Here is a 19,908-nt window from a genome sequence, read left to right as displayed (position 1 = left end):
CAGGTCAATAGTTCTGATGTCAATAGTTATAAAGATGTAAAATATGTCTTTTCAATTCACTGTTTCTTTAATCTTAAAATCCAGTTTGAACCCACAGCACACTAGTTATTATAAAGTTTTGTTTAAAACACATGTAAATGAAAGTTAAATCTCTAGAATCTTTAAAGGCCAAAATAATGAGGAATGGGTAATAATTACTATTAAATATAATATATTTAATACATTATATAAAATAAAATTATTATTAAATATAATATTTTTCATTATATTATCTGTTTTTTTGTTTATTAACAGAAATGCCTTAAGTTTTTACTGAGAAAAGAAAGAAAAATTATAATATCCAATCAGCTATGCACCTGTATAAAATCCACAAAGATACACATAAAAACTTAGAAAATTCTTTGACGATTTTCTAAGATAAGTTAGTATCAGCAAGATATATCAAAAAAGGACTCCATTCTGTTCATTCAAGTCTGTCCTGGAATCATGCAAGTTACATTAGTAAACATATATTGCATCAGAAAAAGCACTGCTTTATGGCCTTGTTTAATTAAAATGGAAAATAAAAAAAATGGGACAAGATAACTTTATACCAGATTAAAGAATTGCTGAGGATTCTTTTTAAACTTTGACAAATCCAGATGAAATTTAATATTTAAAAAATGTTCTGTGATATAATTGATTTTTCTAAGTCTGGAATAATTTTGAGAATCTGCTATTAATGAATATTAAATTAAAACCTTAACACTCAGTTTAGCTGACATAATCTCTCTCCACACAGTCATAACATCAAGCCTGCAGATCACAGAGAGTATTTTCTGTAAAAACATAAAGTAAGGATAGGATATTCCAAAAATAGGAACTAGTCCAACACTATATGTCCATCAAGGAGGAGAACAGTTTATAAAAGAACGGCTTCCCTCCTAAATTCTTTTCCTAGTTTATAGTAGCTATAATAAAGAAGAGTTCCTGTGAAATGCCCAACGCCATGCTTTGGTTAAGAGCTAAGAGCTACATCATCTTTAAAAGGAGATACACTTTTTCTTTATGGAGCTGAGACCCAAGAGCAAGGTTTTTGTTGTAGAAAAAAAAAGGAGTTGTATTTTTTCTTAAGTTGACTATACATTGACAAAAGAGCACTACTTAGATCAAGAAGTAACCGTAGGGAACAGACAGCGTACTTGTAAGGAAACTGCAATTAGAATGTATTGTTGTTGCATCCTACCTTGTACACAATGATAGGAATATCAATGACAATATAGATAAGGTCTCCTAGTGCCAGACTGGCTATCAGTGCATTCGGGCCATTCCTCATACACTTGTTCTGGTAAATGATCCTCAGCAGAGTTGCATTCCCAACCATTCCAACGATGAAAATAGCACAAGATACCACCGTGTTAATGTATTTAAAAGTTTCAGCAATCTTAGTCTGCTGGGAGCATTTGACAGTTTGGTTGGACACCAGGGGCTGTCTGGTGGTGAGAAGTATGCTGGATTCGATCCCTGAGAAAGTGGAAAAGTAGTTTCCCAAGTCACTCTGATTGGCAGCGTATCTGTCAGAGCTGTCACTGAGGACAAAACCTGGAACCAGCAGCAGCAAGGAAACTCTTAAACTCAAGGCTTCCATCCTGAAGTCCCAAAAGAGCAAATTCAGAGAGACAAAGTTTTTTTCAGTATTTCAGTGAGATACTCCTTGCTTCTTCACCTGCAGAGAGAAACAATAAGCAAAAACAAAAACGAAGAAACAAACAGAGAATCAATGCAACAGGTAGACTAACATACCCTGTTTCCCACTTAGGAAGGGCATTTGAATGTACAGTCTCTACAGCACATAGATGTAAACACTTGTTTATAATCACAGTGCTACTCTGAAATCTAGATTACCCCCATTAACTGTCTGACAAAAGGCAAACACAAAAAATGCCACAAGTAATTGGTAGCTTATACAAATGAGATCCCACAAAATCCTTCTCATTTGAGGTAGAATTTGTATATGAATGGAAAAAACATGGTGGATGAAGTTCCGTTTTAAAATACAATCTTGCAAGAAAAGCATACCAACAAAGAGAGGCCTCGGAGACTGCTGAATGATGTTTTAGCTAAAACAAAAAGCTATTACCTTTTCTTTGAAAAAATAAGGTAACAGCACTGCATTAATAATTAATGGCAGTAAATTTGTTAATTTTCTGAGAATTTTTTATATATTGCAACATGAGGCTTTATATTATTTTTCTCTGACTTTGTAATTACCTGTAATTACCTTCAAATGAAGACTGAAAATACATGTATTTCAAATAAAATTTTGGACCAGATCCAAAGTCCCTAAATATTAGGAGGATGACTTTTACAGTCTTGGGGTAAACCTCTGGTCAGGAAAAGCCCCTCAAACTTTATGGGTCATTTGGTGCCTGAATATCATTGCTACTCATGTTCGGTACTTAGCCATGGCACGGCTAATTATAAAAATGTAAGCTCTTTAAAAGAAAAAAAACCCACTTGTTTTAGTATTCTAACAACAACCCCTGACATTTCCAGATAGGAAAGGAAGCACCATAGCATTCTGTCCCATTAAGTACGACTGCTTATGTGTAACCACCAGAGCTGGCTCCCTGCCTCAGGGCATATTGATACTACACCGCCAGTGAAACCAGGGAGACCACTTAAGTCCATTTCCTTGAAGCCTCAGTTCAATTTAAGATAAAGATATTTTACATGGCTCATAACTGCAAAACAAGACAAAGTGCTGCAGTGTTGGCAAAGGAAGAGTAGAAAGTAAAGTATTTATAACTTTCTGATTTCTAGGGACTCACATGAAGGATTTTAAATGAATGGATCCTAATGGCATTCCCTATGGGGTTGTTAAGTCAGAGTTTGTAGCAAGAAATTTACCAGAGAAAGAATGTGGGAGACAATTTACTGATAGGACTTCGGGATGCAGCCACAGCATAAATATTTACAACTATTGCCATCTTCTGTTGTGTGTGGTCTGTAGAAGTGTGTGTGTACCTATATACAGCAGCAACATTCACCTGACTATTCCTGTCTGGCATGGAGAGTGCTATCCTTCACAGACCAGGGATCCACGTTTACAGTCTCCTATATTGATGTATTTGACATGAGGCTCTCACCAACTGTGAGTTCATATGCACTCGATTTTAAAGTTTAATATACTAAAGAGTAAATCCTTCTTTATTAAATGCCGTTACGATGGTGTCTCAGGGCAGTTAGCAAGTTTGCACGATGAAGTGCTTTCATGTTAGGTTTCTAAATCATATCGCAACAATGGACATACTTGACTATAACTCTTTTCAGGCAAGTATTAATACTTTTATTATTTACTGTGACTATGGTTCCCTGATTTACAAATGGAAAAACTGAATCACTAATGATTTTAATTACTTTCCCAAGTTCATACTTGCCCAAGTAAATGTGATACAGTTATGAAAGAACCCACAGCCCTATGTTTTAGTGATTAGATTAATATCCTCCTTATTTAATGACGTTTTCTTGTGAAAATTTGATATATATATCTCGTATAAACATGGTGGTAGCATGGCAATCATGCAGCCAGCATGCAAAGCTAGGAACAAAACTTCCAATTACCATCTCTTCCCTCTCCCGGAAGGAACTTTTCCGTAAGAAATAAAACTAGAACATTTTTAATATAATAATTTCTAAGGATATTTTCTTACAGTCCTTCATTCCTCTTTATTTATATAGTTACGGAATGCAACATGCAAACTTGTCTCGTACAAGTAACATGCTAGTGTCTGTAATAACTTTTGGTAATAACGTAACCTAGTGTTCTCCTTCACGTGTAATCTGAATAGCTGGAGCGTGTAAAGTGGTTGCGTTCATCTGGAGGCCACATGCATGTGCTGTGCCTGTTCTCCTACAGCACTGCAGAAGTAGCCGCAGATGCAGAGAACAGAACTCCTGACTTGCCTGGGCTATCAAGCCGGAAAGATGCCCATGCTGAGATTCACGAGAAGAGACCGTATTATTGGAAATGAAATTGTTCAAAGCATTAAAGACGAGCTAAAACGGTAACAGCGATTAATCTGCCCAAATGGCAGCCGAGATGTAAACAGGGGCAAATAAACTCAACCAGGGCACAAAGCGCCGCAAGGAACGCTGCCGACCGGACGCACTTCTCGGGCTGTCTCCCGCTCCGGCGCAGCCAGCCAGCGCTCGTCGCTGCTGGGATAATTGCCTTCTATTTCTTCTTCTAACTCAAAAGAAAACATTCTCCGCTTGTAACACTATCAAAAGATCAATTCCAGCATGCACTTGGCAAATCAGTACTACCTGCAGCCTATATAGAGCATCTGACAAGATCTATGTATTGTTAAACTTTCTGGTATAATTGCTAGCCCAAGCTGCCTGTGCCTGTCTCTTGTTCTCTTTCTCCCACCCTCTCACACTCTCAGGCACACACGCACACAGCGGTGCTCCGTCGTCACCTAATCGCTATCTGGAACGCTGGAGGGGTGCGGCGGCGCTGGGCCGGGCTCTCCCCGGGAAGGGGCAGGGGCTCCTGCCCGGCTCCGCCGGCGGCGGAGCGCGCACTCACCCCCGGCCGGCGTCCTCCGCCCGCCTCACGCTGCCGCTGCTGCTCATGCTGTGGCTGCTGCCGCTGCTGCTGGGAATTTCCTCCGAGTGGCTTTTCCTGGGATAGTCTTACCAGATCCTCCTGCCTTGCGTCTGACTGGGTGGGACTGAAAATCTCCACCTCCGCTAAAACAGTAAAAGAAAGAGACAGACTGAAGAAGTCAGAGCGTCCCCTCTTTTCTGCCCCCTCCCCCAATTAAAACAAACCTCCAGCCCAAACTGAGCCCCTGCCAATGTTAAACACAAAGGCTGCCTCCCGGGCACAGGGGAACACTGAGCTCTTTAACTGTTTCCTCGCTGAAATTGAGCTGAACTACTTCGCTGGACTCATCTGTAACAGCCCTTGGGAATCCACTGCTGCAGCTGCCTGCTAATAGCGCATAAAGTTCTCAGAAAGGTTGTGTATCTGAGCGAACCATGAACCATGAGACATGAGCAAGGCAGGGGAAAAAAAATCTCATGATGAAATATACAGCTTTTACTTTGCATTTTCTCCGGGTTTGGCCAGGATTATAATATGTTTCCAAGACAATCAGTAAAATTCCATGTGTAAGGGTTTCAAAAATGCTGGCTTCGTAAACAGTGAGTGTTCCTGGGTGAAAATTTCTGTGGTCCATCCAGGACACACCTTGCTGATTGCTCTGAGTTTTCAAGACCAAAAATGCATTTACACAGATCATAAAAGTGTAGTGTTTTCTGGCATTCCTATGTTTCCTAATACTGTTTTTCTGTCAAGGTAGTGGTATAAAAAACCTTATGCAGAAAAAGTGGGAAGTTCTCTTATAGCTAATAATATTTTCTCATGATGAAAAAATACCACTGTATCAGAGAGATCAGCCTGTAGTGGAAACAGCTTCAAAATCCTGTCATGCTAGCAAGTTCAAGAAGTATTGAGTCCCTTGTAGAATCACTTCAGGATCCTTATTTCATGGCAAGTTTCTGCCTGGCCCATACCACAGAAATTATTTTCTAAACTTATATGCACTTGTTTTGAATACCAAAAGGCAGTCTTCCTAAATATGATGTAAAAAAATGTGGTCCTAAAAGAATAAAAACAGACTGAAAGGAACAATAGAAAATGTGATGCTGGTGGCCTGCAGAATTAAAATATCAAGCACTAAATCATGTAAAAAATTGTTTTGAACTTCATGAGTTTTGCATAGTTAAAAGAATGTTTCTGTAGACATTATTTTAAGTCATCTGATAAATCTTGAACAGGAAAAACCAGCATCTGGATTGACTGGAATAGTACTACTTTATTTCTTCTAGAAAGTCATCTCATTTAAATGATGCGTCAAAACACAAGATCTTTGAAGGAACAGAAGTGTTCAGGCTGAGAATCACAAGAAGCCTACTGTTTGCAGATCAGGTAGAAAAGTTTAATTCAAAATCTCAGGTTGCCTTGAAGTTGAATAAATGCTGATACACCAATTAAATTGTCCATATATTAGTAAAAGTTATTTTAAATTCTTTACGTATAATGGATATGTCATAGATGCATAGTATTAATGATTTGCTTTGTCAAGAATCATCTGTATGATAACTGCTTGGAAAAGCACTTGAAGACCTAGAAAGGGTATACTTAAAGATCATGTCTACTTTATGGAGTGCTTTATCAAATGCAATTCTTAAATGTCTAAACATTCTTAACTCCCTATTCCTTTCCTAGGATCATTCAACCTTTATATCTAAGCAACTGGAGTTGTAAATTTATATTTCTGATCTCATTCAAACATTAAAATTCCTAATTCCATTCATTTGGAAGGTTTACTTCATATATTCAGACACTGCCGTGCATAACCATATTTACTATTAAATGAAATAATCAAATTTACTAATGCTGTTAAAGATCTATTTCAAAATACGAAAAAAGAGAGCTCTTTGTTACCATTGTGAATGCTTCTATTATTGCCAACCCACATAAGTAGTATTAATTATTAGAAATTACTGAATTACTCAGTTCTGTGTTCTTTGTTATTATTATTGTTGCTTATTTATTAATTGGATATTTGTTCTGTCTTTAATCTTTTAGGTGCTTAAACCTGAGTTGAATTCTTGTCTTAAACTAAGTTAAATTCAAAAATTATATTTAATTGTTCCTGCTAGATTTTTTTTACTGTGTTCAGGAAAGTAACATGGAAAAAGAAGTTATCATATATGAATTATCCAAAAACTGCAGTTGCAAATGCAGTTGACCTCAGCTACTGAGAAAAGTGATAAAATACAGTTCTTTACACCAAGATATTTTCAGCTATTAGAGACACTTTCACCATCACTGTAGGACTGCTATCCTGTGCGTGCATTCTTTTATGGAAGAGCTCTTGACTGAGGACTCTCTCTTTCTGATTCAGGGCAGTGAAAGTGTTTCTTCTGACCTCTTCTGTTTTTTGTCTTGAACAAAATACTTAGCTTGTCTTGCACAACTTTAAAGATTCAGAGTAAGGGTAACGTATTAGTCTCGTTACAAAATAACCCATTATACTTCAGTTTTAAGGATCCTGGGTTTTGCAGCTGGAGTCATGCTTCAAGAAGACACTCAACATTTTGTAAAGCTATTAATTTTCCTGAAGCCTTCAGGTATTAGAAAGGAATACTTTATTGCAAGTGTTACTAGCCTAATGAAACTAAAGCTGCAATGCCTTTCATACAACTACCTCAGAGGCAACAAAAGAGGATCTTTAGTTATGTTTGGCGGAGTTAATTTTATTTGATTGAAATGAATGCTTAGGGAATGTATTGCCTGTTAAGCCACTTATCTCCTTAGATTTGGTATGAAATAGGAACATATATTCAGCAGCTCATGGAGTCCTAAATTGCGTTCCTGAGATTCAAAAGACCCAAATCAAAACCAGATATTGTCCATAATTGGCATTTTGATAAGCAGTCAGTTGATGTGTTTATAATCTGTAGCATTTTTGGAAAATCAGAAGAGTTATTCATGGCAAAGTATGTAAATATCTAATTATTTTGCTTTTTTCCTCTTGATTTCTGGTATAATTTTTGTTCCCTCAAGAAACAATACAAAATACTATGTTAGAAGCCACTTGGATAATTTGAAAAAATATACCTAGATACTTTGGTTAAAATACTAGATAACTGTTTCACTTTGAATTCAATAGGTAGAACTAGTGAACAATCTTGCTTTGTATTTTTAAAGTAAAAAGGAATTCAGCAAATAAAAAACTTTTTGTAGGAATGTGCTAGTTTGAAAAATACTTGGTGGGCAGGTTCCTCAACTTTTAGTATCCCTGGTTCAGTCAGAAGTTGCACCTCATTCTATGTAAAAAAGAAGAATCCAAACCGTATTTCTATCTTGTGTAAGTTTTCCGTTCTTTGACAAGAGATGCACTTATGCAGCAGCTTTAGAATAATTCAGTTTAAAAAAGTACTTACCAGAAAATGTAAATTCATTGAAACCCAGGGCCCATTGTTTCCAGTGATCATTGAACTATTTATTTGCTTCTATTACATAACATCTCTGTTTCCCAGTAGCTGCTTTATTTAAATTGTATCTCTAATAATGACATACCTATAACTCTCTTTATTTGCTTAGCACAAATAAATCCTCTTTCTGGCAAGCGTATCTTGCTCCTCCCTTCGTCCTTCCTCTCTTCTTTCCTCCCTCCATCTTTCTTTTCCCCCTTCTCTGTCTCTATTGTTTCATTCATGTTGCTAGAAATTGTTGGCAATTTACAATACGGATTTATAGTTCAAAGAAAATTATAGGGAGAATACTTTTATATTAGTTAATTTTAATAATTGGAAAGGTATTTGTATTAGATCCAGCAAAATATTCCTGCCCTTGGACTATGGGAAGTTGAAACCTGAAGCTGTGACGGAATCAAAAGGGCAAGAGGATTGAAGTTTAAAGGACAAAATAGACCATGGTGCTAAACAATTAATACAGGAGCAACTGCAGGAGCTACTGCACCCCAAATGGCAATATTAATCAGGAACTGTGGATTGGGTGTATATAAATTTTGCAGAATCATGATAGAAAAGTTTTAGTAAGAAATGAGTTTGTTGGACCTTTAGTGTGCAGATTGGAGTAATAGTAACACATATTGTTAATTCCCTTCAATTACTGAGCATTTCAGCTTCTTCTGGGGAGAATTTTTCTACTGTGTTAAAGGCTATAGACTAAGAAAGGCTCACTGGGAGAGGTAATGTTGTTGGTCTCCATTTCCATAGTAGGAAACCCTAATTTTCAAGCTCTTGTTCCATAGAACCTTATGAGAATGCAGCCATGAGTGCTGAGGGAGCTGACCAATGTCATGGCAAGGCTACTTATTAAAAAGCTACTCATGGAAAGGAGTTGTCAGAGAAGGACCTGGGTTTCCTGGTGGACAAGTTGCCCATGAGCCAGCAATGTGCCCTCACAGCAGAGGAGGCCAATGAGATCTGCAGCTGCAATAAGCAGAGTACTGCCAGCAGGTTGAGGGAGGTGATCCTACACCTCTACTCAGCACTGATGAGACACATCTTGGGGTGCTGTTTCAAGACAGACAAGGATCTACTGGAATAAGTTGATCAAGGGGCTACAAAGGTGATTAAGGGACTGGAGCATCTGTCATATGAGGAAAGGCTGAGAGAGCTGGGACTCTTCAGCCTCAAGAAGAGAAGGCGCAGGCAGGATCTTATCAATGTGTATAAATACCTGGTGGAAGGCAGGAAAGATGACAGAACCCGACTCTTCTCACTGGTGCTCAGTGACGGAACAGGAAGCAATGGGCACAAACTGAGATACAAGAAATTAGATTTAAATATAGGAAAAAGCATTTTCACTCTAAAGATGATCAAACAAGTGGAACAGGTTGCCCAGAGAGGCTGGAGACTCTGTCCTTGGAGATACTCAAAACCCAAGTGGCCTCAGTCCTGAGCAACGTGCTCTAGGTGACACAGCTCTGAGCAGGGGGGTGGACTAGGTGATTTCCAAAGGTTCCTTCTAATCTCAGCAGCTCTGCAATTCTGGGATTCTGTGATTTGGATGAAACTTCCATTATGTCAAGCGTATTTTGCCTTGAGCTTTACAACTATAGTGTTCAAAATATTTTGGGTTATATTGTTTATATTGGAAAAAGATATGGTATTGAACTGAGCACAAACCACTCTAAGAGTACTTATAAATTAATATTCTGTGTCAAGCTGGATACTGTCAAAAAGAATAAAGTGTGAGTTGTTTGAAATTTTTAGCGAAGAGTGTATTTTTTAAATGTTAGCTCTGTAAAGAAATTATTTTTTTTCTTCTTCTATTCTGAGGCCAAGCAGCAAAGCGATTGACTGTAGAGAGCATGTGGGGATCTTCAGCTGTTCTCATTCTTCACCCCCATTGTTTCAGGCAACCCTGAAACTAGCTGTGAGCTAAGGGAGTTCAAAGAACCTGCTCAAAAAAACCCAGTCTTTAATTGTAATAGATGTAAAGATTTTTACATAAATATGCAGTAAAAATGTCTACATAAAGAACAATGAAATAGAGATACGTCACACAAGATGCCTGTTACATAATCATGCAATGATACTAAAGAAAAAAATGGAAGAAGGGAGAACAGATATAAAGACAAATTAAAATTTGATTTAAAGAACACTTAAGAGGAAGAGAATATATTAGATTAGAAAATCTTTCATAACTTACCTTAGTTCACAAAAGTAATTTTCAGTCTGCATTTGCAGATGGGTGCCTGTGTAGAACACACATTCTGTGATAGAGGAATGCTGTTCTGCTGCCAGATGCTTCTTTTATTATCTTAAGCACTAATAAAATTATCTAGATAAGATAGTGAGATATTAGAGTGCCATTTTATCTTAATCTAAATAAGGTTAAAATTATTTCCATTGGCTACTCTGCAGTGAAGCTGTTTTTCATGGAAAACCCTGACTCATCTCACTTATTTCTAATGTTTCTAAGTGATCTAATTTTTTGTCAGCCTAACTAAAGCTAAGTTGAAATAAGGTGCTTGTACATTTATTTTCATAAGAACTCCCATTCTTACATTATTCAATGTCTAATGAATTAGACATTGAATGTTATATGCTAATGCATATATTATTCCACATACTGTCTTACTTTAAATGATACATGTAGGGCTATTGACAGACTTACTAAGTGATAGATCTACAAACTTGTGCACGTTTTTAGAGATGTAAGGAATGCTCTACAACTCAATTTTAAGATAAAGACTTTTCGAACAATCAAGGTTTCTGGAAAAGTTTTCACCGTTCCTTTCTGCTATCTAGAAAAACATTCTTTATTGGAAAATAAAACACATTTAGGTAGCTAGGATAGCATGAAGACTGTAAATAGAAAAATCTAGGTTTGTAATACTTGAGAAAGAAGGAGCAGACAGCTCTTTAGATTTTGGTGATAACACTCTTGCAACCATCCAAGAATGATCCTTCTATTTTTATGTTTATGCATGTGGAATATTCTGCCTATTTGTTTGTTTTAATAGTACAGCTGGCTCTATCCAGTGTTTAGAGGGGCTGGGTTAAGATATGATTGGATTCATGCATACGGGATTGGTATGATGTGCTGTCATGTGTTGTCACAGCCTTTGTATGTAGCAAACGAGCACCTAAATTGTGATACTTATAACCGATTAAAGGAGATAGCAATAGTTTTTGTTTATTACCTTGCTGTGGCATGGACTTCCATTGCAATGATTTTCACCCTCTTTTACATAGATGAGAAAAACCAAGCATGAATGTTATTACGTCAAAAGACAAATGAAAGTCCTTACGCTAAGGCCTCAAGTTAGTTCTTTGCAGTTGGTACCTAAATACATGTGGTTGGTTTTTTTCACTTCATTCAGTAAAGAAATATGAGTAACGTAATGAAAAAAATCCAGGATAATGTCATACTAAACTTTATTATTAGACCAAATCCAGCATTTTCTGCATGACTGATATAAAACTACCATAATCCAGGAACTTCTTAACAGTCATATACAGATGCACAACGAGTAGCAACTTATTGATGTTAAGGGACTATTTTGAAATCCTGCATTTTGCTCGGAAACATCATTCAGAATCATGGGTGTTTTCTATAAAAATACCATAGATTGATTCACCAGAATCCAATCTCACAAAAATCTCTTACAATGAAAGTGCCACGGGACTCTTTTTATCATTGCGATTTGTTCTGTGTTTCTTGAAGTTAGACACTACGTGGAAGAAATGCTTTTACTGGTACTTGGCTGTGTTAATACAATTCAGTGATACTAAATTTCAGAATTGTCAAGAAATCTGAACTTGTCTTGAGGATTCAGAGGGTTGGGAGCCAACTAACCTTGGCTCCTTTCATTCCTCTTCTATCCCAGCTTGTTCATAGAGAGCCTTATCACTTCTGCTGTATTCTTTCTAATGAGACCTCCCGTATCTTCCGCATATGCTTCGTAGGCATCAAATGCTGACAGCAGTGTTCATCAGCTATCTTCCTCTACCGATCCTTATCCTATCCACTGTTGATCTACTGTCATTTCTCACACAGTTGGTAGTGTGCCCGTTTCTTCATACATTAAATATTAAATGGATGAATTTTCCTAGTTTACCCTTAATTCCAGTTGCAGTGCTGGGGTTTGGTGTGGCGAGGAAAGGCAGATAAGCAAACCAGGAGAATGTCAAGCCTCTGGCTGGCAAGGCCCCTGCCTTGCTCTCTATGGTATCCTCCTTGGCTCCTTTGGCTGCTGGCTCCCCAGCTCTGAGGGAGCTGCCAGCCTTTGCTGCTCCCTGACAGAGGGAGGGCATGCTGGAAAGAAAACAAGGAGTGATTTTATGTGTCTTAGTCCAAGTATCCTAGACAAAAAGTCCAACTCAGTTCTGCTGTCTTTGGACATAAATATTTCTTTCTCTGGTGATAGGAATCTTACTTTGCCTTACAAAATAACTTGAAACTGAGCTGATTTCTGTGTGTCAAGCAACTGTGAGTTAACCCATGTCCTCTCAAATAAAAGGAAATTGTGGAAAGATAAATTAATAATGCTGTTAAAATATACAGACATATTAATACCATATGTGTATTATTTAATTTAATTTTTATTCTTGTCACAGTTAGTACTTTCATATTTTTTCAGAATGTGAAATGAAAATGAACAGGAGATATTTGTGCCAGTGTCCTTTTCCTGTCTGATATTCCACTACAGTTATAAGGACTTTCATTTTATAATATTGGATTTTTGTCGTGTTAAAATCCAGTGTAATAGGAATGTAAATAACATACAGAAGAAAGTCCTACAACAAGTCCTTTTTATCAAGCTGTAACACAAGACTGTTCTGTTTGTATAGATAAAAAAAAATAAAATTTGGGACCTATGCACTTCCTGGGCCCGGTAGGGTAAATAATGATATTAACTTTTTGTGATAATTCTTATGAATATAGCCAAAAGCAAACAAGTGTTAGCAATGAAATAAAATCATGTATTTTAGGTGACAAGAACCAGTATAGCTCACTTTTTAAATTTTTAGCTACTACTTATCCTAGTCACAAACTTTCATCAACTCTTAATTGATTTAATGTGCTGTTTGATGTAAATATTCAGGAAGTAGGTTAAAAACTACAACCAATAAATGCATGCAAATATAAGCTTATGTACTCTTTGAACTAGTGAGTTTATAATTTGCATCATACTTTCATAGGGAACAACATCTGGAAAAAGACTTTCCACTTCCTTATGGGTGTAAAACTCATATTTTCTAATCCATAAGTAAATGGTATAATGCTAATCTTAACTAGGTCAGATTTAAGACAATGGGAATGTAATGTTCTCTTTTGCACGATGAAAGATCTGTTGTTATTTAGAATCGTGTGTTATGAATATACTGAAAAACATGCATATTGTTGTGAAACAGATGCTGAAAACATACATATCAATATTGTGATCAAATGTTATTTACTTCAGACCCACTGAAATGAAAGATATGTTGCGGGACTCTTACACTGTTGGATCAGATTCCCAGCTGGCATTAGTGAGTGCAATCTCTTAATGGAAATGGAAATACATTTATTTGTATTGTCAGGGAGTGATCATAAATGATGTCATTCTTTCTGACTTACATTAATATACTTTGTAGGGAACCATGCCATCATGTACATGTATCTCAAAATATATCTGAAACTAGAGAGTTGCTGCAATTTTCTGCAAAATCTATTTCTGCTTGTTAAGAATTTTGATTAATTTTCATAATTTTTTTAGTACTTCCTGTCTTTTTTATGATTATTAATTCACTAGTGGCTGTAATCTAGATCAGTAAATTTTCAATGTGTTGAAAAATAGTTGAAAATAAAATTTTGATTCTGAAATAATCTGTAATCCAAAACATTCTTACTGGTAATTAGGTTCCTGGGAGTGAAAATATTTAAAGAAATCTGCATCCAAGCAAGCTTTAAACTGCCATAAAAAACATATGTATTGACTCTGTGAACAGGCCTTACGCAAAGCTTGAGTGAGGCTAAATTTTTTTAATAATTACAAATGTATGAATTGATATTTTTCACATGAAGTTTATAATCAAAGATAAAGTTATTTTGAAAGTTTAAACAAATTATTTATACAACCATATGAAGATCAAATGAGCAGGCAAAGCTGGGTTCTTGTAAATTAAATAGTTTAGCTGTTTGGCATATACTCATGGCAAAATATGTGGATCAAAGCATCAGCAACTGCCTGTGATTCATTTATAATATACAAGTAGCTATCTATTTTTTTTTCAGTTGGTGCTATTTAAATCTCATCTGTACTGTTACTTTTGAAATAATGGCCAAGAACAATAGAAGCTTTACAGGAATTGTGAACAATCTGAGAAAGAAATGCCTTTTGGATTTAGATTTAGAATACGTAACAGTCTAGCAAAATGCAAGATGGACTAAAAAACTGCTTCCAGCTTAACTTAGAACCTGTACTATATACCTCAGATTGAATTTTATTTGGGTCAGGATCTGTGTGCTGAGTTTACTTCTTCTATTTATGTTAAAAAGTGAAAAAATGGGGAAAGCGTACCAAAAGTCTCAATATTATTTTCTGAAATTTTGTAACGCTTTCTTGGAATTTCGTAATATACCGAAATACTTGCTGGAGTTGCTTGTGAAAAACTTCTGTTGAGATATTTTGGTCTCTGCAACCTTTTTTAGTTCAAGTTAAAAAAGAAATCTATTAAAGCTGTCCTATATCTGAGGAATGTTTGTTAGCTCCACTAACTGCACCTTTATTCCTAGATAAATATCCTCAGATTAAAGAAATTTACCCACCTTTGCAGTTCTTTGAATACACATGCCTGTACATATATATCAGATACAGAACACTAGCAGATCTTGTTTATTGTCAAAATTCATATATGCAAAAAAGTCTTTCAAGTTATGCAGGAGTAGGAGAAAAGTCTGTATGATTTTCGCTGCTAGCATTTGGCGAGACTAAAGGGAAATGAAACAAACAGATGTCCTATAAGCTGTCAAGACCTAATAAGTCTGGTATTAATAGACATGTCTGGGCCAAGTACTCTCTAGAGATAGTAACAATAACTGTTGCCTCCAGATAGTCACATGCCTAGTCTTTGCAATTTTCTAAAGGGTTCAAATTCTCAATTGTTGTGTTTTAAAAAATTTTTAATTAATCATTACTTATTATAATGCTGTCTGTAGATTTAAGTACCCACCCCTAATGAGGTGTCTCAACATGAAACAAAGTTTAAGGGGTTTTTTTAGTGGTGAATAGGAACTGATAGTTTAATTCCTTCTGCCCTGAAGGGGTGGTATGACTTGGTATATTAAGAAATGCTAGTTTGAACAGATATGTTTGGCAACTTATATCAAAATGATGAGACTCAGATTCAGGCTATTTCCTTGTATAAGGTTGTTCTGTTATAGTACACCTTGCCCTCCATTGTCACCTGGTGGTTCTGTCAACTAACAATATACATGACTCAGCATCTCAAGAGCTCAGGAAGGTGGATAAATAATACTTTCAGAGACAGTCTCCTTTTCACTTAGGACTTTGGGTACAAAATTATATTAACTAATCGGGTTTTTTTTTCTTCTGGTAGAGAACAGCAATTTTTGGTCTCCTATTTAACCACTGTTAAACCATTTATGTGAAAACCCATAGGCCTAGTGGGGGACTTAAGTTTCTTGTAGAAATCACAACACTCCTTTATGGAAAGCGTGCTTGGAACAGTTTTAAACACAGGTAAATAGAGGGAGTGACATGGAGCATTATTCTGTTCTAATAACCTTAGCTGAGGTTAACACCAGTTGGGTTGCTAAACAGGTCATCACATCAGCCAGTCACCATCTTAGGAAGGATCTTCTTCAAAGGCGGCAACTCTCTCTTGTGCTTTCTTATTCTCTAATTTGCTTGTGCATATTTATGTTTATAATATTTTCCTTACTTCACTTGGTTATATACCCTATGAAGACCTACAGTATTCTACAGGCTAAAAAATTGTATTTTAAGATTTGTACATAAGTATGTATCGCTTTACCCTGTTTGCTGAGGTATTGCTGCAAAAGGTACCATTGTAGTGTATTATTGTTTGCTTTGATTAAGTCTATGCTTCTTAGAGGTCATGCACTTCTGAAAAAAACATTATGCCATTATGCTACTGTATTCATTACAGACAGTCCTTGTGACTTATTTACAGTATCTTGTTTAGGTCACCTCTTTCTAGAGCACTATACTTATTGCTAAGGTTTTAAACTTCATTGTTCCTGCTAGAGTTTCAGAAAACTAAATTCTTAAGATTAACTTTGAATAATGAAGAGCTGAGATAGGTACAAAATTCTAGTGAAAGCCACTGTTCTGTTTGGAAGACGACACATATGATATACGTGCATTTATCTGAAGGGTTGGGGGTCCTTTTCCATATTCTTTATTTATGTATACATGATAAACCATACTCAGAGAAATACTCATGGAATGTGTTTTTCCTGGAAAGCATTCAAAAGACTGAATTGTCAGTTTAACGAGATCTTTCATTAAACATTTACATTTTCAGATATATCTGGTATCTATTTCTTTCCTCTGTGTACTGACAAACATCCAGAGGACTTAAAACCATCATTTTAAAAAAATACACTCTTTGTATGTAACATTACTGTAGATGCATATGAAATTCTCAGTGGCAGTGCTGTGGCTTTTTTAAAGAAAGAAAAGATTATAGTTTTTTTTTTTACTTTTATAATGGTTGAGTCAAATGTTTTCAACCACTTAATAAAAACAAGCTGGTAACAAGCTTTTAAAATAAGACGCAAAATGGCTGGCACTTAAAATAAATATCTTTGCACAGAAACTGGAACATTTCTGCAAGTTTGTGGTATTCTTTTGGGTTTTCAGTAAGCGAAACTGGTATACAGAATCTGCTCTCTGCTTTGAAGTGCAATAGTTCTTCTCTCCTAGTTCAAAGTAGGCCACAAAGAGGCATCTTCTGAATTCAGTGGCCCAAATTTAAGACAGTGCTACTCATCCATTGCTTGTCACCAATCAGAATCTGAACATAGCCCTCCCCTAAAGCTCTGTCAGGAGAAGAAATACTGTATTTCTAATTCACCTCATGCCAAGTCCACCTGATAATAACACCCTCTTGCAGTTATGTATTAAATGAGGGCAGCTGACTTGGTCTGAAATAAATAAAGGGATCCTTGGGCAGGCCTCCTTTGTAGAGAAAAGTTGCCAGTGACAAACAGGTAGGGGTATAGTAGCCCTCAAAGATGTGATTTCTTGCAAAATAGACATCAGTTGGTGGCTATGACTCATAAGGGTGCTATAAAGCTCTGAAAAGTTTTCAATTATTTTTATGTCAAAACTACAGAGTAATTCTGATTTGTGAAGCAGCTGATACTATTAGCTAGCGTGTGCTGGCAGTTGCTATAGCTTAAGCTTTATAGAAAAGAAAAAAAATTGAAACAAACTGATGTTTTAGTTAAATGTTTCCAGCTTCCTGTTTTGCACAGTTTGTCTTTTCCTTATATTTTTCTTTCTTATTCTCTTGTCTGAGTGTTGTTCTGATTAGCCTGAAGTCCAAACAGTGTGTGCTTGGCTGAAGAGTATGTGAATGGGCTGACAGTTCTCAGCTTGGCCATTTACATTTTAATCAGTTGATTGAAAAAGTTCTTCAGCTGTGGAAGGTCATCTTCTAAACAGAGGGAGAAGGTTTAGCTTTTCTTTGTGCTATTTTTTTATTTCTTGTTATTTATATTTGTTATTATGTTTTACTATTATGCTTTTTTATGCTTTTCTTGTTTTTTCATAATTCCTTCAATATGCTTTCTGAATAGACACTGAAGTAGCATCACTGATTCATGCTTAATCAACATGTCTGATTTTCAGCTGTTAACTCTGACCGTAAAGTACCACATTTTATTTATGACTGCAGAGTATGTGATTCTTTGGTGAGAGGCAAGTTTCGTTCAAAGTGTGTTTCTTGAAAGGAACACGCTATTTGCTCAGCCAAAATCCATTAGTAGAAAGCTATCCAACAAATATGAAAAAAATTGCCCCAACCTCAAACCACACAGATAGTTTGTAAAAACAACTTCAGAAATTGCAGGTTTAAAGTCTGCCTGGACTAAAATATCTAGATGGTTTGAATAACTACTGGGGAGCAAAGAGATAATCTTTCACTCTTTGCATGTGTATTTTACAAAGTAAAACCTATTTTGAATCAGATTGGAAAGATTTTTCTCTTTCCACCGATCTGTGCCAGAATCCAATTATAGAACACATCCCAGTAATGGCAATAAATAATAGTTATAAGAGGAGAATGAGGAACAGGAAGGCATGCTACAATTTGTTGTTGCCAAATAAGACCCTTTAACAAGAAGCCTGCTTATTCTCTTCAAAGTGACATTTCAAAGGTTTTCTTCCCCATTTACAGCTTAAGAATTGGTATACTTCCAGCATCTTGGTGCATTTGAAAATTAACTAAATTAAGCATATTTTTTTAAACTTCAACAGCTTATTCCTCCCCTGAATAAAATAACTGAAGCATATAAGGAATGAAATCCTGACCACTTTGAAGTCACTTGGAAAATTCCTTCTGTCTCTCAGTGAAGCTAGAATTTCACCCCAAGTGACTCAAATCTTACGCTATTCTAAATCGTATTTTAGAGACCAATCTTTTGTGGAGGAGGTCAGACTGCCATTTTACATCATTATCCTGTTTTAAACTTGAAAATAAATTCCAACTGGCATCTTGCTCGAACTCATTAAAGAACAGATTATTCTCTTCAGCTTCTCTACCTGGTCACAGAGGCCTGAGAGCCAATACAGAGCTTCAGAATTTTTACACTGAAAAACAAAATGCCGCATAAGGGTCCATGCTCCTGTGACTGTATACTAAAGACTATATACAGAAGGACTTTTCCTGTGAAGAATTGAGAATGTTGGCTGCAGTCTCTGGTTTATATATGTGCCCTTACATTAGTAGCTTGCCTCTTGTAAATTTTATACTTCTGCTCTTGTCTGTCACAGAAAGATAACTAGCACAGCATGCAACCTATAAGAAATAAATTTCCTAACGTAAAAAAGCAAAAATGGTGTGTTGCTATACCAGTATTAACATTTCTTGGAGCCAGAAATGTAACCATGGAATGATTAAATTTTGCCTACAAATATAAAACTCGAACTTCTGTCAGTTCTAAAGCTATTCTTTCTTAGGTAGTGCTGTTTTGTATGCTAGTTCTGCCATTGCTGGTAGGAATTATTAATGTCATTTTCTTTTACTAATATCAGCCAGTTAAAAAAATTGACTTCTTAGTATGCAAAGGTAGCTGAATGTGTATGGAGGGATGACAGGAGAATGAAAAAACTTGTAGGAGTGCTTGCATGTGAGTGGCTTCACATGTGTTAACATTGTCATTGAGAGATTACAAGACCTTTGTTAAAAGGATGCAAGTCCAGCATCTCAGAAGTAGCCTTAGAAACTGTTATCCAGAATTTTATGTCTCAATTCTTTTGTTGCTCCACCTCTACCATAGGTCCTGCGATATCCTATGGCTTTTCTGGCTAATCTATAGTAGGGAATTGAACCATGTATCTGCCTCTTTCTTGCTGCTTCTTACTCTTTCACTTTTCTATTACACCTCAGATTGAAGTCTTAATGAGGTGGCAGCTGTTACGTGCCTCCTATCTGCAATCAAAGTGCACAGACTATACCTGAACCTTGTTGCTTTAATTTTTCTGAATAGCTGGTTCTGATTAGAATTCTTTCAGACTATAGCAGAAACTGATTTTTTCGGTCTGTTAGTTCAGAGTTTGCCTAAACCATGGTAAGTATACAACTGGTGATCCTCAAACTAATTTGAAGTGATCC

The 19,908-nt window shown here is 36.2% G+C and overlaps 1 protein-coding gene across 1 annotated transcript in view; it reads right to left on the bottom strand.

The window, feature by feature from the left end:
- The window catches only part of EDNRA (endothelin receptor type A), a gene marked incomplete at both ends in the record, with an annotated part of 28,162 nt that extends 26,535 nt beyond the window's left edge, over positions 1 to 1,627 (bottom strand). Inside the window, one exon of the mRNA XM_081999486.1 lies at positions 1,226 to 1,627. Within this exon, the coding sequence (XP_081855612.1) occupies positions 1,226 to 1,627 (402 nt within the window). The remainder of the gene's footprint in view (positions 1 to 1,225) is intronic.
- Positions 1,628 to 19,908: the final 18,281 nt, after the last annotated feature.

This window comes from Phaethon aethereus (genome assembly GCF_964289735.1).
Source record: "Phaethon aethereus genome assembly, chromosome: 4".
In the NCBI taxonomy this organism is placed as follows: Eukaryota; Metazoa; Chordata; class Aves; order Phaethontiformes; family Phaethontidae; genus Phaethon; species Phaethon aethereus.
Note: the sequence above shows the minus strand (reverse complement) of the source record. Positions and strands in the feature narration are given on the sequence as shown.